The sequence below is a fragment of the Amblyomma maculatum genome, chromosome 10 (genome assembly GCF_055883805.1).
Source record: "Amblyomma maculatum isolate TAMU_Amacu chromosome 10, ASM5588380v1, whole genome shotgun sequence".
In the NCBI taxonomy this organism is placed as follows: domain Eukaryota; kingdom Metazoa; phylum Arthropoda; class Arachnida; order Ixodida; family Ixodidae; genus Amblyomma; species Amblyomma maculatum.
In genome coordinates, this window is record NC_139353.1 from 148756830 (window position 1) to 148783941 (window position 27112).

The window sequence follows — 27112 nt, forward strand, 5'->3', positions numbered from 1 at the left end:
TAGGGCCTTTATTTTATTCTTTTAAGCAAATAATTATCATGGATTAATGTTTTATTAATATTTGCCATTAATTACTATAACCATTATTTATCATATTACATACCCTACTAATGTTTTCATTAGTAATTCGTTCACAGGAAATGAAATGCGCAGTATCTGTAATGCACGTGATAAAGGCCCGGTTAAACCTCGTGAAATAGTGAATTCGCACTCGGCTGTGCATACATAGCCGCGCGCACGTAGCCTCCTGTCGCAGTCGCGCGCGCGAAGCACTGCACGTGCTGCCAGGTGGAGCGCCCGGCCGCATAACTAACATTCCAGGAGCGTACGTCACGCGAGAAAAGGCGAAGAGCAAACTTCAAGCGCTTGGCTGTTCGATGAATGAATGAATGAAAACTTTATTTCCGCCGAAAAGGAGCCCTTCATCTCCCGCCCCCGGCACGCAGCCCGGGGTATGGGTCAGGAGGTCAGGTGAGGTTACAAGAACTGTTCACGGCCTAAGACGCCAGGCGGGTCGCGTGCTGCTGAAAGGTGGGATCTCCGCTCCGCAGCCAAACCTCCCAGACTTCTCTACTGTCAATGTTAATGTCGGCGTCTGGGTAGCCGGCGCATTGCCATATTATATGATCTAGCGTGCCTTTTTGGCCGCAATTTTTACATTTAGAATCTTCTTCCTCCCCGGTCTGTGTTAAGGAAACCCAGACCGGGCAGATGCAGTTACCGGCTTGTAATTACCTCCAGATGCGTGCTTCATTGTTAGAGACCGATCTGGGGGGAGGGTAGACTTTTGGATCTAGTTTGTAAGATTCTGTGATCTCGCTGTATGTGATAGCGCATTCTTTAATTCCCTTGCATTCGGGCTGTTCTACCGCTGCCCGGTGACAGAGATATCGGGCCAGCAGGTGCGCAGCTTGAACGCGTAGAGGCTCACTATTGTTCCGTCACGGGCGCGCGCACTACCGCGCAGGAGCTCCTCGAGGCATGCTTACCTGTGTCTGGGCATCGCCGTCACTCATACAGCAGGAGAGCACATTTGTGGCATCCTTTTTTCCCTGGTACCGTCTACAGTAGCGAGTCTGGGTTCCAACCTGCGTATTTTGCATGCTTATTAAAAACGCTTGGCAGTGCACTTCGCCTCTTTTCTTTCTTTGTCCGTCCTCTATTTCTTAGCCTGGCCCATTAAGGGACACACCATAGAGGCCGTACAGCATGAATGCAATTTATCTTATTTCAGGCCCGTCGAAGTTCAATCGCGGAATTTCAAAAGACTAGAGCGAAGCAAGGCAGATAACAATTCAGCTTAAGCACTAGCCAAGCGCACCACAATCATAGCCTCACAGCCACTTAGAAATCTACGGACTAAACAGAAGAATATGCTCACTCACAACCTGCCCTTATACGACTTGAAATGCATCGGTGCCTACCATAAACTGCTTTTCTTTTCTGAGAATGTTGAACAAGGTTTAAGCTTTCCTTAGATTAGACCCACTGCCCTTTTATATAGCGAGGCAGTGTCGTCCGCAAATCGGATATTGCTTAGTGCTTCTCAATTAGCTTTTATCCCCAATTAAAATTCCTAATCGATTTCTCTGGACATCTCCTTTAACACACGCGCTGAAAGATACTATAGATTGTGTCTGCTTACACAGCACCCTTAGGGCTGGATTTCAGAACACTCCTTGGCTCACGCTAATTCATTACCTTCCACAAAGAGCCCTCCATGCTTCCTCAACTCAATGAGGCGTTTAAGACAGGCGTCTAATTTTTGAACAATCCTTAGTGGTTCCTTGGCTAAGGAAGAACTCAGAACGACGAGGAGCCGCTTGTATGCCTCTGACGTCGAGAATATGCGCTTAATATTTGAGAATGGTTAAAATTGTTTTAAAGGCAAGTACACATAACGTTGTGTTTCTTTCGAGGTGCGCTCCTATGTGCTCTCGCTTTTTATCTAGCACGTTTTGTTTCAAAGCTGTAGATGATTTGACGGAGAAACACCGTTGTCCTGGCAACATGCAACTGTTTACAACGGAGAGGCTCTGCAGGAATAGTGGCGAATGTGCGCTCTGGGCGCTTTTCCACTCGCAGTGAGTGTCGCCCGAGCGGCCAGATTCCTTATTGCGCAAGAGCAAACCGAGTTGTTGTGCAGGGAAGCTTCAGCACAGGTGAAGGAGCAATGAAAGGGAACATTAAGGTAGTACATTATCTACCTAGGGGAAACGGCGTTCCAAGGGAGACCTCACTAAGCGCTCCTCATTAAGGCGTGTTTAAAAATAGACTGAAGGAAGGCGAGCCGCTCTTAAAGGGAAGCTGAAACGGTTTTCAAATTGCATGAAATTCAGTGGTTGGAAAGAAGGGGAATGTGTCAATGTTTTCTGAATTCTGACGATAAGGAAAACAGAAATAGCTTGTTAAAAACGTGCCGCGGTCACGCTGCCGGTAGCGACTGGGGCGGCATGCCGAAACTGGGGAACAGGCGGAGGTAACGTCAATCTCGGAATGCCGGCCGGCCGCGCGATTTAATTACACGCTCTGCTTTGCTCCATCCCGCGCTTAAGTTGATCGACGGATCAGCGCGATCTACCGCTGGTGCCGTCTGTTTTATCCAGTTCGGCCATGCTTTACTGAAAGTTGCGCGTGTTCAAATATTCCACAAGGCCAAACAGTAGATGAGTAGCTGTCGCAGAGTGGCGCGCCACGCGCTTCGACGCCCTCCAACTAGTGAGATTCATTTGCTCACTTGTAACATGAACGTCGTTCGAAAAGTATTTTCCTCGTGTCGTTTGATAAACATTCTGTGTGAATACGTGAAGCGACTGGTGGCTTTTATCACGGTTTTTATCAGCATTCACAAAAAACTGAAGCGCCGCGCAGAACTCATTTTTTGTGAAAATTGTTTCAGCTTCCCTTTAAGGCGTCCTCACTCAGGTGAGGAGCGTTTCAAAATTTGGTCCTTAGTGAGTAGAAGCTTGTACTGATTTCTATATATACCTTGCTCCGCAGCCTTGGAAGCGCTGCAAGTAACTAGTGAGATAGAGCACGCATCCACGGTCAAAAACAGCTTTTCTATCCTTTGACACTTTCTGTTGGTGCGGATCGACGTCCGAGCACCGGCAATACGTACGCTCTTGCACGCTGTCTTCACATCGTCACTAGCGACGCCTTGTTCACCTGGAGGCTTCAAACGCTCCAACGCGCTGCTCTCTGGCTGATCACGTGACTGCGCTCTGCGTAAGAGGCATCATGGGAGAGAGAGGAGTGAAAACCATTTGCTGCCAAGAAACTCGTGACTGTAGCCAAATGCTCAGACAATTGCACAATCCGCCAGGTCAGACTCGCGAAACATCGTCTGCAAAGTTTCCAAAAAACTTCATTGATTAACTCAAGCATGTGTGGAGACAGGTTGTGTGTAATACTCCGCGTAATGCACGAAAGGTTACACACATGCATATACCATCCATCTGCGCAAACATGAACGAAATAATATTCGTAAATGTCTCAGAGAGGACACAGGCCTTTTTGACATCGGCAGGGAAGTTGCATGCAGTATTGCACGGAATATACCATTGTACAGTCGGGCAACGGAAGTGTGTTCACGCGATCATCGGTTCCCTATAAATGCTCATAGCTCTGCAAACGATGTGTACATATAGGTGTGTTATAGCATCTCAGTTCCCTACACTTGTAAGCTCGGTAGCCGTAATGTTTTTTTGCTCGAATGCCGTCGTGTGTGCGCCTGCTTACTAAAGCGCTTTCCATGAGGGAGTCCTACGAAACTCCTGGAAATAAGCCAGAGATATTGAGGCAACGACATGCGTAATGCAAGCCACAGTCTAAATTAACATATAAGCAGCTAAAATTGACTTCCAAATTACTTCGGCTACAGAATAACAGTTCAGCCACAGCTTACACTCCACACAAAACGCAGCTCCGAATTTAAAAAAGATTAAAGCAATAACATAACTAACGTAAATAAAAAAAAAAAGAGAAAGTGTTGCAGATCGGCCGTAAAGCCGTTTTCTTCTGGGTAAAGTGGCCATACAAATAAAACAGCCAAATCACGTAGGTAACTCTACGTACTGCCACCCCTTCCGGGGCATGTTCCTTTTGCAGTCGACCGCTTTGGACGAGCTGTACAGCCAGGGAAATATCGTCGGGACATATCCTGGATTCCGAGGGTCGTCCGATTTTTTTCTGTTCACGAAGTGATAGCTGCAGACGCGGCTATTTCTTGTAGGCACCCAAGGGCTGCCCTCTGCACTGCAACCAGAATAAGATTAGTAAAACATATTAGGAGCTTGCAAGATAGGCGCAATATATACAGATTAGCAGACAGATTTGATATGAACGATTGTTTTGTCAATACGACGAACAGTCAATCGTGGCCTCTATCTACAATTCGAGTTCCTTTCGAGCAGGATGCATATAGGTACTTCTGATAACACGTTTGTGTCCAAAGGCGCTTAGTACTCGTTCTCACGGCGATTTTCCTTTTGCTCGCCTCCGTGGCGCTGGCATCTGAGAGAAGGGGAGAAGGAAGCAACGCTGACTCGCCAGCTCTAGCAACAATAGCTTGGATTTGGAACGCATTTTGTTGAGAAAGCAACATTGCGCCAGCCAGCTCGCCTCGTCGCCTATGCTCGTATGCCGTAGCCACAAATGGCAGACGCAACGAAACCACTGCGGGAGCTGCCAACTTGGATCTCTCGTCTCAGATGAGACGGTTACGTCAGAATCAGCCTGCCAGGACCCTGGTATTCACGTTACCCTTATAGGCCACGAAGGCACGTTCATACGGCTTGCTTAAAGCGGGGCTTTATGTGTGGGCTCGTAGCCTACGCTATCGCGTCATGCCCTTAAAAGCGGAGCTTAAGTGTCCCCCATATTTAGGTGCCAAACGCCTTTACCACTACCAACTAAAACGCCGGTGAACTTTGATGCGTTCAACGGAACGCGCTCCAACAGATGGCGCCGCCGTCGACGCCACTGCCGTCGCTGTGTAAAACTGTGCTAGACGGGGGTCGTAGTAACCGGGGTGTATATATCTCTCCAGGTTAGCGTTGAAACTGCATTGCACGTTCTGGCTACCGGAATTCCTATCCGAACTGAAAAGGAGTTTGTTGTCGTGACGGGGGACTTTATTAAGACAGGAACTCCGCCTCCGTTAAACCTGCAGAAGAGCGGTTTCTAATCGAGTTGAGCCAGCCCCAAGGAAGCAGTTTAGATTTGGTTTTACACAGAACCTCGGCAGATACAGAGCACGTCGTCAGCAGAGTGGGAACCAATTCCCACTACTTCATTGATCATCGCGGCGTCATCGTTGGTATAAAGAATAAAAGCCTGTAATCGTTACCTGAACAGGTCTTGTCTATACCAAAAAGCTAAACCAAACATTTAACCACAAGCGTAGCCATGCAGCCGTTGCTTTTGTAATTCAACTAGGGTTAACCAGAGACAAAGCAAAGCCAACTTTTTTGTTTCAGCTTCGATAACAATACAAAGGCTATTGCGAACCACGGCGCCTGCTGAGCCAGGAATAAATGCACATTCCAGTCACTCTACTCTTGACGATCAGCGAAATTGAAGAATCCTTAGGGCATGATGAGCTTTGTTTACAATAAAAGAATAATTCGCTGGAAGTTGCGAGACTACCCTAATAGCACCATTCGTGAATTAAGCTGACAAACCGACTGAAGGAATATTTAACACAGCCGCGCTCGTCAGCGCATCTCTGGCTAGCTCGAAGCCGTAAGCAAAGCCGTGACGTGAAAGCGAGTTCGCGCTTAGTAGTGGGTCCTCCGTGGTACGAACCTCCGGCGCCGCCGGCGCCCACGACCCAAACGGCGATTTATTTATTTATTTATTTATTTATTTATTTATTTATTTATTTATTTATTTATTTACTGATAACTTTGTTAAACCGATACAAGAAGTACCCCTACTTCCCCACTCGGGCATGTAGACCTGAAAATGGGGCTGGGACTCCGCAACTAAGCGCACAGGAATGCACTGATTATTCACGGCCTCAGCCGCCAGACGGATGACTTTTTTGGGGGGGATGTGAATGCTTTCGCTTTCTTAAAGGGGGTAGGAAACGGCTGCAAAGGTCACTGTAAACTTTTTCAATGTGTAGAACAAATGCTTCTGAGCATTAGTCAAACGTAAAACTTCTCGAAAAAAATCCAGCGATTTATTAATTAAAAAAAAAAAAAAGCGTTTTTTGAAATTCGCGGGCTGCGCCATTTCCGCATGGCGGCGAGATTTGGAACTATTCTGCCATGATTACCTACGTCACAAGTCACGAGAGTGACAGGCCACGACAGGCTGCCATTGGCTGCTGCCGCGACGGCCACTACGTCACGGGTACACTTCCGCTAGCTGCGAAAGTCGTCTGCTCGAGTGCTGCATGCATGCAATGCATGCGTGAACCCGAGCTTGGCTCTTCGGTTCGCGACGTTAACCGAAAAGTTGGTGGCGTCCGAATGAAAGTGCGCGTCGGTGCAGGAGTGCGAAAAGAGCACCAGCTGGTCCGATTCAACACCGTACCGATTAAATAGGTAGCATCAACCTTCATGTGCCGACCGACGGCGTAGCAGCGTACTGTAGTCCCGTGTCCCGTCACGTCCTTGCCGCATCGACCATTTGTGTGGCGTGTTAATAATTAAATGGAAAGTGCGTCAAATAAGGTCTGCCCTCAGCTTCATAAATTCGCACCGCTTAAGTGCAGCACCGGATGCCGCCATAGTCCGCGAGCGCTGCGGCCGACGGCACTCCGATCGCGCGCTGCTCTCTGGTCGTCGTTAGGCTTTGTTTATTTGCGTCGAAGCCATGGCGGACGGCGTTTTTGAATCGCCCGCTTCGCTGTATCTCTAGCGTAGCCGCTCGCATGCTCCTGTGCGCGATTCTTGCGTGTAGCTGGTATCGCTGCGAAAATCAGTGACAACCTGCGCTGCCGAACTCAATGTGCCGAGCGGCTTTGGTAATGTTTTGCGCCGTCGATTCTGGCTCGGACGGTGCGGTGCGTACACATGACATAAAACACGCGTGCACGTTACACATTGGCACTTCCTGAACGATGTGCGAAAGGACTTCAAAAAAAAAAAACACTAAACTATCCTTTTTGTTAATCTCAATTCTTAAGATTCGCGGACGAATAATTCGTGCTCACCTGTCATATCCGATATCCAAACTCTGTAGCGATCATCAGTCCGTGCTCTCGTCGGTGATACGCGTATACATGACATCTGTTATGCATAAGAGATGCCTCTCGCCGACCATAATGGAAGCGCTCCTGGCTAAAAACGACGACGACATGTTTGCACACGGGCAACTCGCACGCTCGATCGTCTGCCAGCATCCATGGAGAGTCGATGCTATCGCATCAACTCTTCGAGGGGCCGCCGTTCAAACTGCAGTCTGCGGACTGCCGGTCTCCAAAACCAGTCTGCCGACTGCCGGTGGCCCAGTCTTCGCGAGGTCGGCCGCCGAGCAAAAACATTCTAGAAACGCGAAGCTGACTCTATACACTATGTCGACGGCGAATGCTTTTCATCATTAATACATGTAAAAAAGTATAGTTGGTGCATAATCTCAGACTTACCGGCGAGCGTGAGCCGCCAAAATACGCGGGGCCACTGAGTGCGTGCGGAATGTCCACGGCAGCAATTTCCAGTCGGGGCGCGTAGATTTGCAGCGCGCGTCGAAGCCGCGAGCAACCTTTCCGAATTTCCGAAGTGCCCAGAACAGTGCAAAATGAAAAAAGTAGGTAACAAAGAAATAACGAAGAAGCGATTATTTTTTGGAGCGAGCCTATCGAGCTGCCGATATCCTCCTGCACTTCTATCGTTATGTTTACAGTCATGTGAAATCGCTGCGTCGCTACTTTGCAAGCCAATTTCAAAGCCATGTTACCCAAGATTTTTGTGCCATAATTCAATGTGGTTCAAGAGTGAAGTGCGCGAAAAGAGCAGAACTGCATCTGAGCATAATTAACAGCAGCCGTGGTCCCGCGGTCGGCTTTACCTGATTTACCTTTACCTCCCGAAGGCTTTACCTGCTCTTGCACTGAAAAGTACCGCAAAACTGCTGACTACAAACAAGTACCGTAGGAAACAAAAACTTCACATCCGTAAAATGTATTCAGGACTATGAAAATCTCATGTTACGAGAAAAAGCGAGAGAAAGGAAGTGATAGACCTATACATATACTCGAGAAGTGTAAAGCGACAGTAATGGTGGTGGGCAGAAAGGAAGGTTTCCTCCTCATCTCATATATAGTTCCCACTACTTTTATTTACACCCTTCTCCCTATCACTTTCAGAGGAGTAACCAGGAATGCTCCCCCCCCCCCCCCCCCGCCCTGAAAAAAAAATATAGCGCTTTAATCCGTACTACGCCTAGGTTATTCCACTACAGGTCTGCATGCGTGATGACTTGTGTTTTGCCATAAGCAATGGCGATCGCGTACTCAGCGATCGGCAGCAGTACTCGTGGAAGGTCCCGCCGATGTAGGCGGTTGTAATACTGTGAGGTCATAGCAACACAACTAGCATTTGACGAGTGAGATAGCCAGAATGAAAATGGTCGTTCAAACACCAGCGCCGGATTACCGGAGCTGAGTGCAGAATTTTGACCGGTCAGCGCACACGCGACCATTGGTCCCGAGATAACAGATTTTCGGCCACGAAGATCACAGTACTGGCTAGAGCCTTCATAGCAGATGAACACCGAGTTGGTGTCCCAGTCGGAAAAGAACGATTGAGAAAAAAACGCAGCACAAAAGAATTGTACCAAAAAAGCGCACGTCCACAAACACACACACACACACACACACATGCAGCCGAGACTACGTCACAACTGGAGAACTGCGCTCCACCACTCGGTGAGTCACCTCTTCGTCGTGGAAGCGGATTTGCCCAATACTATCCCTACCATGAAAGCCCTCCTTTGTCGTTCCCAGCGGTGCTGTCGTTCGTTGCGGACGTGGTTGATTATGTTGGTTTAAGTGGGGTTTAAGGTCCCAAAGCGACTCAGACTATGAGAGACGCCGTAGTGGCGGACTCCGGAAATTTCAACCACCTGGGGTACTTTAACGTGCAGTGACATCGCACAGCACACGCGCGCCTTGCTTTTCGCCTCTATCGAATAGCGGCGGTCGAGGCCGGGATTCGATCCCGCATCTTTGGGAATACTAGTTGAGCGCCGTAACCAATGCGCCACCCCGGCGGGACTGACGTAGTTGAAGAGGAACCAAGCATCTGTTATACGTCTGCTACACGCGTGTTTCTAATGTCTTCGAACCGAATGTCCGTCGACTCAAATACTGCACCTGCGCTGCTACACGAAGTATTTCGAATGCATTAGACTGAAATATCATTCGAGTCGAATGGGCTACGCAAAGACATTCGAGATTTTGGAATGCCTTCGAAACGGGAACACAGCAAGCGGCGACCAATAGCAGGTCGCCATCACTTCAGTTCTCTGGTTCATTTCGACGCCTGCTGCTTGTTTAGTGAATAGACCATGTGCTTGATAAATGAGTACTTAAAGGTGATATTACAAAGCTTGGCGTTTACTACATGGGCGTGAAATTTGTACGCGACGCACCGATGACGACGTACGATTGATCTCTGGCATGCTTGTTGACATCGCTGTGTACAGACAGTGCTCCTTTACGTAACAACCCCGCCGGGGTGGCGCAGTGGTTACGGCGCTCGACTACTGTTCCCCTGGGGCGCGGGATCGGATCCCGGCCTCGGCGGCCGCTTTTCACTCTAGGCGAAAAGCAAGGCGCCCGTGTACTGTGCGACGTCAGTGCACGTTAAAGAACCCCAGGTGGTCGAAATTACCGAAGTCCTCCACTACGGCATCTCTCACAGCCTGAGTCGCTTTGGGACGTTAAACCCTTATTTATGTAACATAACATAACCAATATTTATGTAACATAAAGCGCGGGTTGTGCTGTACTGTTTTTGTCTTTCGAACCATTCGTACCAGTGCTTGCTTAGGCGGTGCGACAACTCTGTAGGAAGAGCTGATGCGACCGCCCGCCTTAAAAACACTACAGTCTGGTTGGTGACGTCCCTTACGACCGGTGCTTCTGGCTGATTGTTCCTGGTTATTCCAACGTGATCAACACATGATATAAATAGCTTTAGCCAACAGTATGTGCATTGACCACGAATGCCTATTTTCAGCTCAAAAAACACAGGACGAAGAAAAGCGACAGGCGAAGGACGAACGCTGCACTTCAACTCTTGTGTGTGTGTGTGTGTGTGTGTGTGTGTGTGTGTGTGTGTGTGTGTGTGTGTGTGTGTGTGTGTGTGTGTGTGTGTGTGTGTGTGTGTGTGTGTGTGTGTGTGTGTGTGTGTGTGTGTGTGTGTGTGTGTGTGTGTGTGTGTGTGTGTGTGTGTGTGTGTGTGTGTGTGTGTGTGTGTGTGTGTGTGTGTGTGTGTGTGTGTGTGTGTGTGTGTGTGTGTGTGTGTGTGTGTGTGTGTGTGTGTGTGTGTGTGTGTGTGTGTGTGTGTGTGTGTGTGTGTGTGTGTGTGTGTGTGTGTGTGTGTGTGTGTGTGTGTGTGTGTGTGTGTGTGTGTGTGTGTGTGTGTGTGTGTGTGTGTGTGTGTGTGTGTGTGTGTGTGTGTGTGTGTGTGTGTGTGTGTGTGTGTGTGTGTGTGTGTGTGTGTGTGTGTGTGTGTGTGTGTGTGTGTGTGTGTGTGTGTGTGTGTGTGTGTGTGTGTGTGTGTGTGTGTGTGTGTGTGTGTGTGTGTGTGTGTGTGTGTGTGTGTGTGTGTGTGTGTGTGTGTGTGTGTGTGTGTGTGTGTGTGTGTGTGTGTGTGTGTGTGTGTGTGTGTGTGTGTGTGTGTGTGTGTGTGTGTGTGTGTGTGTGTGTGTGTGTGTGTGTGTGTGTGTGTGTGTGTGTGTGTGTGTGTGTGTGTGTGTGTGCATTTGTTGTAAAAATACAAACTAGCCCGTCTTTCCACGTTAACAGACTGCACGGCAGTCAGGGTCACCTCGACGGTTCCCGTTCATTGCATATGCGTCCTGCATTGTAACCGATAGTAGATTTCAGGGCCCTGCTGCCGAACTAAATAACTAAAAAACAGCACAACGACGACGGACACGAGGGAAGAAGAGGGGGAAGCGCTAACAACTGAAGATTTATTTCTGATTTTTTTAGCCTGTCATCCGGGTGGAGTGGCTCCGTCAGGCAGTACATGCCTTTTGCCATGTCATCGCGGACAACCTTTTTGTGTTGTCTGAAATAAAATTGAATTGAATTGAACTGAACTGAATTGAAACATACCTGTGTTCTTCAATAAACCTTCAGTGGTTAGTCAGCGCCTCTCCCTCTTCTTCTCTCGTGGCCGTCGTCCACGGCGCTGTTTTTAGTCATTCAATGATGCACAAATTGGCTCACTTCTCGGTTGTCAAAACTACACTCCATGGCCATTTGCATTCACTAAAGCTTGTAAATTACCTGTAGAATTGCCTATAGCGCGATGAATGCTCGACCGCCATATAAAGGGTGTTTACATGAGACCGACAAAGTCGGTTGGGTGGGCCTACCGGGTTGAATACCAGCTGTCGAGCTATAGACGACCGTCGGGTCGGGTCTCGCCAGCCCGACTGCAGGGGGTGGGTTGGCTCGACCCTACCCGCTGGGCGAGGAGCGCGTCGGGCAGGGGCTACACACGAAGCGTCGCGGGAGCGGGCCGAGCAGTTCTCCCCATCATCGCTTGACTTTGAGCCGGTTCGGCATCTGCATCTTAGACGCCAGAATTCTCGGCTTTTTGACGACAGCACTTCTCACACTCGAAGGACCGCAACTCCCCCGATCCGTGTACTACGATGGCTGTGAGTACTCGTGTTTCACATACAGACCAGCCAGGCAGCTCTACCAGATATGCACCGCCTGTGCAGGGTCCAGGATTCACCCCACACACGTCAATGCGAGCCCAAATGCGGACTATGCGGCGGTCAGCAGAGACGAGAGAGCCCGAAACATCTTAAGCCTGCTAAAACATCACGACCCGCCACTGACCACGGCGACAAGATATCTCATCAGTCGCGGAAAGACATGGGACCCAAGATATACAACAACTGATGGTTCTCATCGGGGGACGAGGATCCGGGTCGGACGAGCAACCGCTCGTAAAGCCGATCCAGTTCCACATCCCGGGCGAAAACAGAAGTCCCGCCGCCAGCCCCTCCAGCCAAGCAAGGGGGAAAACAAGCTCCAGGAGGTCAAAAGCAGATGAACTGGGCAAAGAGAGCACAGGGTCCTCAGCTCCTTCATATGAGTCTCGTTTCCAGCAGATGCAGGCTACAATTGCATCCCAAAGTGCCAAAATAGCCGAACCAAACACGAAACTTACAGCCCTAATGACCAAACTAGAACAAGTCCTTCAACAGAGGCAGGCGCCTACGCCCCCCCCCCCTAAAGATAGAGCCATCCCCCCCAAAAACCAACAAAGTGTGTAACCGTTCAGATGCTACCCGACACCGAAGAACGGATTATACATTGCCTGCAAGTCTCAATGTCCACAATTCTCCAAACACTAACGGATAAAATAGGAGTCATTCACCAGACACTCGCGTGACACAACACTTCACTAAACCAACATACAACCACCATTCAGGCACTTCCAACTCAATGCCGTAAACGAGCCTCGCCGGCAGAACATGGGCAGGGCCCCCCGCAAACACGTACTTGCACTAGCTCAGTCAGTAGTGATGGGGGTCGCGCCACATTCCGACGAACGGAAAATGGCCACGCACCCTAAAAGCGACCAAAATGCAGAACACAGAAATCTGGCAGTGGAATTGTAGTGGTGACCAGCGCAAAGCCAGTCTCCTGAAACAGTTCATTGCCACCACTCCAATCCGTCCAGACTTTATATGCCTGCAAGAAGCGGGAGCCGAAAAAGCCCCGACGCTTGTAGGATACTACACGATTAGTCAGCCCCTGATGCTGTCGGCCGCAATATTAGTGGCAAAAGAGATTACTATCGTTTTGCCAGTAACGGACGCCGAACACCTGACGGTCGAGTTTGTGCCCAACAAGCGCGGCCGAGGAAGCACCTTTGTCGTAAACATCTGCAAGCCGCCAGCCTAGGAAAGGTTACTTTACAGATTTACTATTGGCTGCTTCTCACAAAGCGCAGCATAATCAGCTCGTGATCGTGGGAGATATCATAATTCATTTCAGATTCATTTCAGATTCATAATTAGCAGTGTATAAATTGTTGTTTTCGATGTATTGCCATGTACAGGGGGGCTCGGGTATCATTCAAGCGAAAATTATTCGCTTGTTGCCTGAGCTTGCCCACATCTCTGTGATATAAATAAAATGAAATGAAAAAAAAAGATTTTGACGCGCCCCTTACTGGTATCCCGATAACACTGCAAGAGGCCAATCAATAGTGAAAGCGATACACACGCTCGGTCTGGAGCTCCTCACCAACCCTACCTATCCGACACGAGAGAGGAATAGCGTGAACAGAGACTCCTGTCCTGACCTCACCCTGGTAGATAATGTAAGCCACTCGAAGTGGACCAACCTATCTGAAACACTGGGAAGCAACCACTGCATCCTAAGCCCCTCTATCACTTCGTCCAAAATACGCAGAAGCATCGGACCAGTCAGAATAACGGACTGGCCAAAATTTCGCAACTCAGAATTTCCATCGGGACCGATAGCATCTATCCAGGACTGGAGAGCGGCCCTTCGGCAAGCCATAGAGCTAATACAAAACCTCTAGAGGGAAAGCTGCCCGTTCAGCTAATGCATTTGAGCGGTGACCGCGTGATTGCCGCCATCATGGAGGAAGGAAACAACTTTTTAATTCCTTTCCTTCTTCCTCCTTTCCTCCATGGCCGCCATTATCAAACTGTTTGATGGTAGCCAGATGACTTTTGCTTGCTAAACCTGACCGATGAACGAGGTTTGAACCTGGCAACATAGATCGTTGGAAGAGCTAACTAACGGCCACTGACGGCTGCAGTAGAGTAGCTGCTGTAAACAACGGCAAAATCGTCGCGTCCGGAACTTTTGTGATGGTATGTTGCGTCGCGTATCTATTATAAGGTCTTATAGGAGTCAAGATTGCTATTTGTTGTTATCCTAAGGCCAGCTAGCCCTGTGACTGTTACGCGCTTAGCGTGCACTTCGTCCGTCGAGCACACACGCATCTCACCCTCTTCCTGGCTTATTCTGGATGGCCAGCGGTCCGCACAGCAAACGTCAAAGAGTGATCGCGTGTGTGTTTACTGTTCACTTTACCTGCCCTGTGTTCTTTTATAAATGACGGTTGAGAATGCTATGAGCAGAGCAGCGTGTTCTGGTCTAACTGAGACGGGGGTAAACCCGTAGCGTTGAACAGCTGTTTTCGCAAGAAAAGCGGCGAATGAAAATAAAACGTTCAGTTAGCTTGCTGTCATTTCTCTCCGGATCTTTTCGTTCGCACGCCTTGCTGTACATAGTTCTGGTATAGCTCTCGTAGCGGAAAGAAAACCGGGCCTTTAAATTTCCAAATGTAAGTTCAATGCGGTGCGTTTGCTCCCATGTGCGTGAGGCGATATGGCGAATCTTTTTGGAGCTTTGGCCTTCCATACAACGCATGAAAGTTCCATCAAGATGCATGAGAGCGCAAGCGTCTCTTTATTACGAACAGCTTCTTATTTTGAATGATTTGATCTTGCAACTTGAAGCTGAAGAGACAGTAGAAAACCAAACTTTCAAACCGAAACTCGGAGCGTCTCCTCGGGAACATGATCCACAGTTGTCTTACATCAACTCCTTAAGCCCCAAAACATTGTCTGAAAAGTGCTTCAAAACTTGAAAGAGCGCGTGAAAAGTTTGTAAAGCTGCGTTCTATACCGCAGTTTTTAAAACTCCAATTCAAACTTTGCTCATTTTTGACATCGAGGGGAAGAACTATCTTGACCACAGTGATCAGTTTGATAATGGCGGCACTACATGTGGGAATTTCTTTTTCGTCTCAGCTGTACCCCCCCTGCGCCAAGCACACAACACCGCAACTGAAGTGGTACAGCACACAAACGAGACACCTGAAATAGACAGGCACCTTCTCAAAATATAAAATCCGCGCGCGAAGCTCCTTCGCCGTTGGGACGACCAAAAGTTGAACCGACAACTCCGAGTTCGTATAGCTGAGCTGACGGAAGAGGCACAAACATACGTCGAGCAACTCTCGCACCAGAACTGACAACAGCAACAGTTCTGCGAGTCCCTGCGAGACACTCTGGGCACGTCTCGGACCTGGGCAATACTCAGAAACCTAATAGATCCGGCCACGTCTAAGTCCAAGGCGATCCGCTCTCTCAAGCGAATTTGCCACCAGTTCCCGGGCGACGATGCAGATCTTCTCACAGCGCTTCGCGAAAGATACATAGGAGCTGCGACTACAACACCGAGAGAGATTGACTACCAGGCCACCCCGAATCGAGCTTTGGACGCCCCCATAACGATAGCAGAAGTACACGCTGCCGGGCGTTCCTGCGTTCGTAATACGGCGGCTGGCGCGGACAAAATCACGAACGCCATAATACGCAACCTCAGCAAGGACCAAGTTAAGGATCTCACCAAGTACATTAACTATGAGCTCTGGGGAAAACGTCAACCCTGAAAAGTGGAAACACTCCGAAATTATCGTCATTCCGAAGCCAGGGAAGCTGCCCACAATCGAGGCGCTCCGACCTATCTCGCTCACGTCCTGTCTGGGCAAACTATACGAGCGGGTAATTCAAACCTTTCTTTAAGCCTATACTGAAGACAACCTCTTCCCTTCTTCCATGATCGGCTTCCGATCCGGGCTATCAACCCAAGACGCCTTCCTTCTACTCAAGGAGGAAGTCCTGGCTCACGTTCCCAGCCGAGGGGAGCACATTGTGATGGCACTTGATCTCAAGGGCGCATTTGACAACGTGTGTCACGATGCCACACTAAGATAACTAAGCAGCCTTAATTGTGGGAAACGCATCTTCAACTAGGTTCAAAATTTCCTATCGAAAAGAATGGGTACAGTTGGCATGGGCGACACACGCTCAGACAGCCAAGACATGCCGCACAAAGGTACGCCTCAGGGCTCAGTAATCTCACCCCTCCTTTTCAATATAGCCATGATTGGTGTGGCCCGAAGACTTCAAACAGTTCCAAACATTGGATTTACACTGTATGTCGATAACTATATGGACTACCAAATTGTCGGGTGTCGGAGAGAGAGAAGGCACGATAGTCATCGCTGTTGTAGGAATACAACGGGACATTCATAGACCGTCCCGGCCTAACTACTCTAGTCAGACACAGGATAGACACGGGTGACGCACTGCCTTGGAAGTGCAATCCTAGGCCAATTAGCTTGGCTAAGAGGAAGGCATTAGACATCGCGTTAAACGAACTGATGGACACGGGCGTTGTTGAGAGGTCTAGCAGCCCTTGGGAATTCCCGGTAGTCTTGGTTCTGACGAAAGACGATGCATATCGGCTTTACGCTGACTACCGCAGACTGAACGAGGTTACGACAAAGGACGCGTACCCTCTACCGACCATTTCATCTCTAGTGTCCAATCTAGGGGGAGCGAAGTACTTTACGACACTTGATGCTAGTCGCGGATACTTTCAGGTTGACATGGATGAGCGTGACAAAGAGAAGACTGCTTTTACTTGTCACAGAGGTATTTTCCAGTTCAAAAGAATGTCTTTTGGTTTGGTAGGAGCACCCGCTACTTATCAGCGCCTAGTGGACCCGGTTCTGTGGGATGCGAAATGGCAACATGCGCTCGCTTACCTAGACGACATCGTGATGTACTCAAAAACATTCGAGGAACACCTGCGCCACTTGAAATACGTCATAGAGAGCCCGAGGTCCGCGGGAATCACTTTGAACCCAAAAAAAGCACAGATCGCCGCGACCCGAATAACACTTTTGGGGTTCACGATCGACAAAGGCTGCATTCTGCCGTGTGATGATAAGCTCGAAGCCTTGCTTAATGTTCCGTCACCCAAAGATTTAGCCGGTCTTCGACGCTTTCTGGGGATGGCGAACTTTTATCGGCAGTTCATCCCGGATTGCGCAACGCTGCAGGCGCCTTTGAAAAAACTTTTCAAAAAGGGGCAAGCTTTGGAGCTCGGGTCCCGAGCAAGAGGCTGTACTGCGAAACCTGATTAGGGTGCTCGCGGACACAGCTGAGTTGCAACTACCTGACTCAAACAGGGAGTTAGTGATTCAGACGCAAGCGACCTGGAAGTGAGGAGCAGTGTTGCTTCAGGTGCACGAGGGCGTTCTTCGTCCGGTGTTATTTGCGAGCCGTTCGTTGACGCCGGCAGAAAGGAACTACTCGGTGACAGAGAAGAAATGTCTGGCGATAGTTTTTGCTCTGCAGAAGTTCGACTACTACGTCGACGGGGCGGCATTTGTGATAGAGACCGATCACATGGCACTCACCTGGCTGAGACGACTCAGCGAGCCGAGCGGTCGTCTGGCGCGTTGGGTCCCTGTTACTGCAGCGTTACGACTTCACCGTGCGCTATGGGAAAGGGAAAAACAACGCCGTGGCCGATGCACTCTCGCGAGCGCCAGTTCAGAAAGAGGAAGGTCACGCGACCGACCATCCAACAGCGAGCGAGAGTGAGGGACAAACCCGAGCCGTAGCCCACGCAAGGAACGCGAACCAACCGTTGATCCCGGGCGAGAGTGTGAACCACGTGGATTACGCGAGTTCCGTGGGGATCGTGTTCAGCAGGAGGGAGCTGCTCGAAGCTCAGCAGAAAGATCCATTTTGTCGAAAGGTGTTCGACGGGCCCCTGGAGCCGGGCGGCGCGGCCGCCGCGCACACGGGGGCAGCTGGTAATGCTGCCAGTGCGGAGCGCTTGGAAGCAGCTGGTAGTGCTGTGAGCGCGCTGGATTCTTATCTGCTGGATTCTGACGGCGTCCTACTGAGGTATATCACCTCCGAGAACCACACAAGAGAGGCGTTCAAGATATGGTGATACCACGAGTGTTAAGAGCCGCACTTTTGCGCTACTTTCACGACTCGTGCATCGCTGGGCATGCCAGCGGCCCCAAGACACACTAAGTTGTGTCGCTTTGCTACCTGGCCTGGCATGAAAAGGGATGTAACCCGTTGCGCCCGATCATGTCATGTGTGCAAAGCGTGAAGCCAGGAGACGGACGGCCGCCCGGCCTCATGCAGCCGATTAATAGCCAGACTCCCCGGCAAATAGCGGCGTGTGACATCATGGGACCGTATTCCATGACACCGAGTAGGAACAAGTTCCGGCTGGTGATCACGGATCACTTCAGCAAGTAGGTAGAACTTTTCCCCCTTAGAAAGCTGGCGGCAAGAGTGATCATTGAGAAGCTGATGGAGGTATTCATCAGGTTCGGTTTCCCAGAGCAGCTGATCACGGACAACGCGTCCTATTTCACTGCGAAGGTGTGCGTAGATTCGTGCGATGCACTTGGCATTAGGCACAAGAAAACGACCACCTACCATGCCCAGTCGAACCCCACGGAAAGAGTCAACCGCAGCATCAAGTACATGCTTGTCGCCTTCTCTGAAAGGCACAAAGATTGGGACTCCTATCTGCTGGAGATCTCGTTTGCTTTGCGGTCGACTGTTAAACGATCGACTGGGTATGCGCCGTCTTCTCTCAATCTGGGTAGAGAGTTGCTAAATATGATGGACCGGGTTCTAGCGGACCGCAGGAAGACGCCAGTCGCTTCATCGGCACGAGCTGATTACGCGACGCATCTGCGCTTTAAATGACGGAGGCCTTACGCAAGGCTCGCCACAACCTGAGTACTGCTAGGGCGCAGCAGAAAGCACAGTACGACCGCTCGCATCGGGAAGTTCACTACAAAGTGAGCGACCTGGTGCTTCGGCGCCAACACGTTCTCAGCGATGCTAGCAAACAGTTTGCGGCCTCGTTGGCGCCGAAATGGATCGGGCCGTTGCGCATGCGAGAAAACATTTCTTTGCTCGTTTACAGGCTCGAAGTCTTGCGGTCGAAACCTACAGGCGGACCCATGCACGTATGTGACCTGAAACGATATGTGCAACGGGACGAGTGGGTAGAGGACGCAGCCCACCCGCGCCGCAGTCGGAAAACGAACGCTGCGATCATGGGAACAGCTCGTCCCGCTATAACTTGGGCCGTAGGCAGAAATAGAATCTGCCTGCGCAGCCTAGAGCGAGGGCGTCAGCCGGCGGGCAGGCTCTGTTGTTGCATGAGCGGACGGGCCGCTCATGCAAATCGCCAACGTAAGACTGACTTGCGTTAACCCTCATGACAGTCGTGAGGGTTGAGCCGCTAACCAGCACACGCTGTGTAAGTTGGTTATTTACATCTGTGTTGACATTTTTCAACGCAGATGGAAAAGAAGCAGGGCGTATTCGAACGACGCCGTCCGCCACCGAAAACCAGCCACCGCACAGCATCGTCAGGGAGCCGCCACCCAACGCCACACCCCGCCCAAGAGAACCGGCTACCACCTCGAGATACCTGGCCGCCGTGTCTCCAAGCCACGCCGCATCGGAGCTTCCCACCCGCTGACCAGGCGACGCCGCTGCCCGCGTGATCACACCCGGCTGCTTTCACGAACTGCGCCGCAGCCACCAAACACATTAAGCCAACAGCGCAGCTGCGGCCCCATTATGACGGCAACCATGGAGCCTGGCCAGAAGACCATCACGGAGGCAATGTCGCAGCTCGTGGCCTCGGTCCGGAAGCCAGCTGACCCAGCACTACAGGAAGATGCGGCCACGGACCTGGCCTCAAGGCAGCTGCAACCGAGCTGTAGCAGGGCGTTCAAGTTCACCTTAGAGGCGCAGCCGCGCTTGTTGTGGAGGCTGATCTCGGGCCAACACCCGTGATCTATCGTCATCCGAAGGGAAGCCATGCCTGGAGCAGCAAACCGGCAGGGGCGTGGCGCAGACGTTGACGGAGGTACCGACAAGAGCCAGAGGACCTCGCAATTCGATCCCTGGATGGCTGGAGAAGATTAATTCCCATTGTGCACGCTTCTACGTTCGAGAGGCTTCTTAAGGAGGGGAGGATGTGGGGATACACGTATATCCCACTGTCCTTTCTAACCAGGGACGAGCGCGGCTGAGTCACGAGATGACGCGCGCTCGCCAGAAGAGGGTGGGGGAGAAGGCACTTAGCATTTCCCTCGCTCCCCATACAATGCTGCGACACCACAGCATCGCGCTGGTAACCTAGGGAAGGGTAACATTACAAACGCGAGGAGGAACGACTTGCTTCTCTCGTCTGGTGCCGAGAAGCAACCGATTACTTCTCGATATGCAATACCGAGAGGGATAAAACCGCTGTGCCCGGCAGAGGAAGGTCTCTTGCCTCGCCTGCACCCGGAGACCCTGGACGGATAACCTTGACCCTCCCTACCAGTGGACGACTACGACGATCCGGTGAGCCTTCTGAACTCTTATGTTATCGGATAGAACATTCTTCCGCAGTGTGTGTTGTTGCCTTGCGTTAGGGTTAATAAATTGTTACCTAGCGTGCCCAGTTCGTTGCCTATTTCGTTCGGACCTGCCGTGGCTGCGCCTTTGCGCCATGGGTTGGGGACACGTGTCGCGTACGAGTAACGCCTGCATGCAGTTGGTACGGGAGCCTGCCGGCTGTGCGCAGTTGTGACCCAATAGTAGAAATATTCGCCTACTACTTCCAGTTCTTCGCTACCTTACGTAAACTGCTGTTCCTTCCCGAGGCTGTTGAACATTACCTTAGTCTTCTGCATATTGATTTTCAAGCCTGCCTTTCTACTTTTCCTGTCTAGGTCATCAATCATTATTTGCAGTTCATCCTCCGAGTTACTTAGCAAGGCAATGTCATCAGCAAATTGCAGATTACTGAAGTATTCTCCATCTACCCTTATCCCTAACTGCTCCCATTCCAAGTCTCTGAATACTTCCTCAAAGCAAGCTGTGAATAGTACTGGGGAGATCGTGTCTCCTTGCCTAACACCTTTCTTTATGGGAATTTTGTTACTTTCTTTATGCAGAACTATGGTTGCTGCGCAGCCACTATATATATCTTCCAGCACTTTCACGTACGGCTCGTCTACCCCCTTATTTCGCAATGCCTGCATCACCACCGATGTTTCTACTGAATCAAATGCTTTTTCGTAATCAATGACTGCTATGTATAAGGGCTGGTTATATTCCGAGCATTTTTCTATCACCTGGTTGATGGTATGGATATGATCAATAGTAGAGTACCGTTTCCGAAAACCTGCTTGATCCCTTGCATGATTGCAGTCTAAGGTTGTCCTGATTCTATTAGCGATTACCTTAGTAAATACTTTATACGTTACAGACAGTAAGCTGATTGGTCTGTAATTTTTAAGGTCCTTAGCGTCTCCTTTCTTATGAATGAGGATAATGTTTGAATTCTTCCATGGTTCCGGTACCGTCGATGACACCAGGCACTGCGTATACAGGGTGACCAGTTTTTCTAGCACGATATCCCCCCGTCCTTCAACGACACGACAAACCTCCCAACAACATATCGCTCGAGAATCCACGTCGCCTAAAATCATAAAAACATGTCGAGCGGAGCCGAGTCCGGCAGACGATCAGCCAGAATAAAATACATCAAGTGGACTGCGGCACACAGCCCCCACACAATTTATGTCGACGCAGTAACACGCAGCAAGATCACGAGGGCGACTGCAGTTGCTGTGAACTCATCCCACAAAGAGGTTGTCAGTGCATCACTCAAACACACGACGATCACGGAGGCAGAAGTTGCGGCAATCCTGCTAGCGCTTTAGTATGGCGACGGCCTAGGCCAGAGTGTACACGTCATGACAGACTTCCCAGCAGCCTGTCGGCTCCAATTGCAGGAAGAGTACTAAAGAAACTTTTAGGCTTAACCACCAGCTCTCTGAGCGCCAATTCCTCCCTAAAATATCAGATCAAGTGGGTACATGGTCACACGGGATTAGAGGGCGAGGTCACAAATGCACTAGCTCGAGGACATACCAACCGAGCGGGCTCCAACGCCGACTCAAGTTCTCTTCCCGAAGTTTCCGCCACTTAAGCCACGACTCCACTTCCTGAGACTACAGCGACAGCAATTTCCCCCTCCGCACAAGAAGCTAAATTCTCAAGAAGCTCGGGACTGGAGGCAACTCCAGACAGATACATTACCCAATCTCCACAAACACAACATAATTTTTCCCGAGAGCCATAAAGGTGAATGTCCATGGTGCGACGATACGCCCGACACATACCACATCACATGGGGATGCAAGGGCCCGAAACCCCCGGACATCAAATTATATAAACCGAAGGAGCAATGGGAGACCTCTCTGCTCAGCTCAGAGCTTGAACTGCAGCGCGCACTCGTTGCACAGGCTAGAGCGGCAGCCAAAGTCATTGGAGCTTGGAAATGAAAACTCCAACCACTATAATTTTTCCTCGAGACTTATTTTCCTGGCTAATAAACGTTTTCTACTACTACTACTCCTACGCCGGGCAGACGTCTCCTCCCTTGCCGCCCTGCTGGTCGGGGACGGGACAGTGAGCTGTTCATCTGAGCATTCCTCCACTTCCTCCTCTCCCGCCTGAGCCTGGTATACTTGCTCGACGCAGGCAGTAGCAGCGATCTCAGCCCGACAGAAACGAGTTCTAGTAAACGCGGACGGGTCGGGCTGGCTCAGCCGGACAACCGGCTCCCCTACTTGACACGCTTGCGTCGGGCTCATGTACACAGACTATAGTCAGATACAACTCAAGAACGAAGCTGCAGATATCCATCAAAGAGGGCCCTCCATCCAATGGCGCGGAGCGTTCCGTTTTAACATGGGCGCTGCCTTTTTGTGTAAGTGGCGCCATCTAGCGGCCAAATTGACAACAACCGCCATGCTGTCATGTGCGGTCCCATCCGCAGAACGTGCGACAAGATGCGCACACGGTGGAAGAATAGACTGCGCACATCAGCATTTTGGAGCTTTCGCGTGCAGATTTTCACTTTCTGAAAGACCTGGGTGAAAGAAAAAAATCTTTTCACCAGCAGCGAAGCCATTCGGTCAGAAATGACGACAATTTATGCTCCTGATCAGGTCAGCTGAAGGCTACAAGCCTGATTACAATTAGATGGAACTTTTATGTGGCAGAGAGAGGCGCTGGCGCACCACTGGTCGCCAGGGCGATGAAGCAAGCAAGGCAGGACTGCAGGCCGCACCCAGTTCGCTTCCATCGAGCGGCCGTGCCAATACTCTTGCTGGCACATTTCGCACTTTCAGCAGCAGAAAATCTTTTTGACGCTTCGGTTTTCACAAGAATCTCCATTCGCAGTTTGCAGAATATCTGAACAATATTAGGAATCACGTTGTGACAAGAAGGAAAGCACGTTTGCACGGAAATGTTTCGAGTAACGCTTTGCTGCCTACGTTGACAGAATCATGTATCAGCGCTTCTCTATTGTTGCGGAAGAAGTTTTCAGCAACTTTGATGACCTCAATCACCCCTTGAGATGGAGTAGTCAGAGAATGACGGTGCTAAGAAAAGTTTTTGAATTCTATCAACTTGGTAGGTGTGTCATTATCAACCAATGAATTGTGACAACCTTCACACTGCATCCGCTTTGTCAGTCTGGAGACAACGTAACCCGCGAGGTATGCAATCGATTCCTCTACTTCAGGACTTAAATCTACAAGATCTTCTGGGGCTTGAATGTTGCTTGTCGTGATTTTTGCCTCACTTGTGTCCCGCAAATTTATCAACAAATAGCCCTCCTCTTCAGAATAGCTACCATGCTTGCTGGGCTTGAGGAATTGTGCTAGTGTTGCGCTCCTCAGGCTGCATTTAAATTCGTACAATCGCGGGACAGGATTTTTCGCACGCAGGGTGGAAAATAAATTTTCCAGACCATCTTGGCTTAATCTGCTTAGGAAGACGTACTCATAGTTGTACTTGCTGAGAAGAACATCTTGGACTTCCAGAGAAGTTCTTGTGGCTAAAATGATGCCTGTTTGTACAGGCTCCTAAACCGGTCTGTTTTGGTTGCCAATAGCAATTTTAGAGAACATTTCCGCAGTCGCATGCAAGAATGCTACGCTGTCTTGATAAGCCTCCTCAACCGCATGGCTGAAAGCGAGGTTTGTTGTTCGGGAGGTCATCAGGCGAAACCACCTAAATACTGTTTCAATGAACCACGCTGTAGTACGCGCATTTCTAAGAATTTTTTTCTTTTCTTCAAGCAGACGCAAACCAGAAGCCGTATCGTTATGAAAAAGAGAAAATGCCGGGCCAACTTTCATTTTGTCATAATGATTTGGGTCAAGAACTGACGCGTTCAAGTGCGGCGCGAGCTTTATGTCGTCCTTTTCGTCATGCCTCACAAGGGCCTTTATAAACTCGACGTTCACGCAGTTTGTCGGCAAATCGTGTTTCTTCACAATTTCGTCGGGAAGGTAAATGAGTTGGCCTTTTGTCAAATGATTTCGCAGATTTTTCAACAAATGTGGTACATCGGCCATAAACCAAAGCTTTCTGTGTGGATCACAGGGGTGAGGGCAACTGGTTCGCGGCCTGCTGTGCTTTCCGACCGTGATTCCAAAGAACTTCCAAAGTGCCTGATTAGCTCTGCCCATGTCAGAAACAACGACATGAATATTGATTCCGATGGACTCGCAGGCGGTAATTAGGTCAATTAAATGAGCTTTAAAGCTGGTAGCATGGATAGAGTTTCCGGTTAGTTGATATCCGATGGTTTGCTTCCATCTGGTGGAAAGACCTCCCAGCATAAATACCAACGCGTGTGTGGCTAAGCAGTCATCAGGAAGCGAACCATCGGACAAAGGCAGTGTGGGTGCGCCCCAGACTTCGCAGCATGAACGATCATATACGAGGCCCGACGTGATTTGCATCTCGTCTACCATCATAATGGCGTTCCTCCGGCTTCATGAGATTCACCTGTAGAACGCAAATCAATGTTAGGAATGACTGAAAGTAAGCTCGCGATGCTATTAATGTATGAAGTAGACATACAGATTTAAGACGCGCAAGAGAAACCACTAAAAAAAAAAAGCAGAAACGCAGCCAAACATACAGGTATAAGTGCTTAACATATTAGTTTGGTAACAATGAAAAAAAAACGGTAAAACTGTCAAAAAAAGCAGCCAATGCGACCTAACACTAGGCAAGCTCACAATACAACATACTTGGCGTATAGTAACTATTTACCTTTATCTTGAGGGGTTCCAAAATATCAGTAAGAAGTCCGGGTCGAAATTTTTCATGTTCGATGTGCCTTTGCAAGGTGCGTTCTGAGGGTAAAGGGTAACCGTATTCCCTTGGGACACTGTAGCCCCGCGTCCCACATGCCAGCCGCAGCCTCAGTGACTTCACAAGTGTGTCAGCTTCCCACCGCGATCCCTGATTTGACAGCCGCTCCAATGATGACATCTGATCATCGTTGAAAAGATGTTTGAGTTTTTTCTTAAGCTGATCCTTTTGTGCCTCGCTCTTTAAATATCTTTTCCTTGCAGCTTGTAATTTCCTGTTTGAGCCCTTTTGATTCCGCTCCAGTTCTGCTATGCGTTCCAAGAGGTGAGACACTGAAAAAATAAAAAAATTACAATGTATTCAAGCGTACACTGAAGCACAAGAAACATCGCGTGCAGGGTTTACAAACAGATGCGGAAAGCCCTCTTTCTCTGACTAAGTATGAAGGAAAGGTCTGGTGGCAGGAGAAACTGGATTAAAGAGCATTGTATCATTGGCTACTGCAACATAATGCATAAAAGAGGCCATTTACCATTGGGGAAAACCGCTTCGGCACGAGGAACAGGTTCGCCATTGCAGTCTTGAGATGGCGCTGATGGAGGAATTAAATAATTGTATGAATATGCTGCCACTCACTCACTTCTTCTGTGCTTAAAGAGACAGCAGCTTACAGCAGGGTACATTGGGAGAAGTAGTGGGCCCTATTGTCGACGCCGATGCACTACAGTTCTGTGGTAAGCATGCGGTGGTCTCATGCGCTGTGCAAAAGAGCGTAATGTCATTAAATTCAACAATGGAATATATAAAATGTATAATTTACCATTGATCAAATCCGGTTCGTGGCTCGCACCAGGTTCGTCAAAGAAGTCTTGAGATAGTGCTGGTGGAGAAATTAAATAGCTGTATGAGTAGGCGGACACTCACTGACTTCGTGTGTGCTTAAAGAGACAGCAGCTTACAGCAAGGTACACTAGGAGAAGTGGTGGGCCCTATTGCCGACGCACTGCAGTTCTGGGGCAAGCATGCGGTGGCCTCATGCGCTGTGATAAAGAGCAGATTGTCATTAAATTGAACAACGAAATAAATGTATAATTTACCATTCATCGAAGCTGGTCCGTGGCTCGCACCAGGTTCCCCTAGGCAGTCTTGCGATGGTACTGGTGGAGAAATTAAATAGCTTTATGAGTACGCGGCCACTCACTGACTTCGCGTGTGCTTAAAGAGACAAGTAGCTTACAGCAGGGTACACTGGGAGAAGTTGCGTGCCCTATCGCCGACGCACTGCAGTTCTGGGGCAAGCATGTGGTAGCCGCATGCGCTATGTATAAGAGCGGAATTTCATTGAACGCTACAATAAAATAAAAAAATGACTGGGTGCACTTAAGTCTCCAACGTGCGTTAATGACAAAACATATCTGCTACATCATTAACTATCGCTATCCGTATCTATTACTATCTACTGTAATGCCGTCGAGGGACCTATCATAACTGTCACTATCCGTAACGAAAACTACCACCTTACTATCTGAGCCTATTACTTTCATTTCCTATTAATATCCGTAACAGTCACTATCATTAGCTGTCACTATTCATAACCATCATGCACTATATAATCTGATGCCAACACGTGAACCATTGATATACATCAATTTTACGTTACGTTGTACCTCATACCTGACGAGTCAACTATATACTGACTTTAATGTCTTACACTTTTTTGGTTTCTCATAAATGGAGGTGGGAAAAGAGCAAGCCCCAGAAATTACTACTGTCAGCGCGGGGTTCATGTCTCTGTCGAGGAGGCTTCCTTTGCTTCGGGACAGGCCGATGAGAGAAA

General features: G+C 49.4%; 1 protein-coding gene across 2 annotated transcripts in view; it reads right to left on the reverse strand.

Annotated features, from left to right (window-relative positions):
- Nucleotides 1–27112, reverse strand: part of LOC146177694 (uncharacterized) — a 51543-nt gene that overhangs the window by 6405 nt on the left and 18026 nt on the right. Inside the window, exons 1-7 of one of the 2 annotated variants that reach the window (XM_084580534.1) lie at nucleotides 26373–26409; nucleotides 26235–26315; nucleotides 26096–26155; nucleotides 25947–26033; nucleotides 25808–25867; nucleotides 25234–25607; nucleotides 4148–4257 (exon numbers count right to left, since the gene is read on the reverse strand). In XM_084580534.1, the coding sequence (XP_084436660.1) occupies nucleotides 4222–4257; nucleotides 25234–25607; nucleotides 25808–25867; nucleotides 25947–26033; nucleotides 26096–26155; nucleotides 26235–26315; nucleotides 26373–26379 (705 nt within the window). In that variant the 5' untranslated portion in view covers nucleotides 26380–26409 and the 3' untranslated portion in view covers nucleotides 4148–4221. Of the gene's footprint in view, nucleotides 1–989; nucleotides 1089–3121; nucleotides 3225–4077; nucleotides 4258–25233; nucleotides 25608–25807; nucleotides 25868–25946; nucleotides 26034–26095; nucleotides 26156–26234; nucleotides 26316–26372; nucleotides 26410–27112 lie in introns of those variants that run through there. The other variant, XM_084580535.1, reaches the window with a different exon arrangement.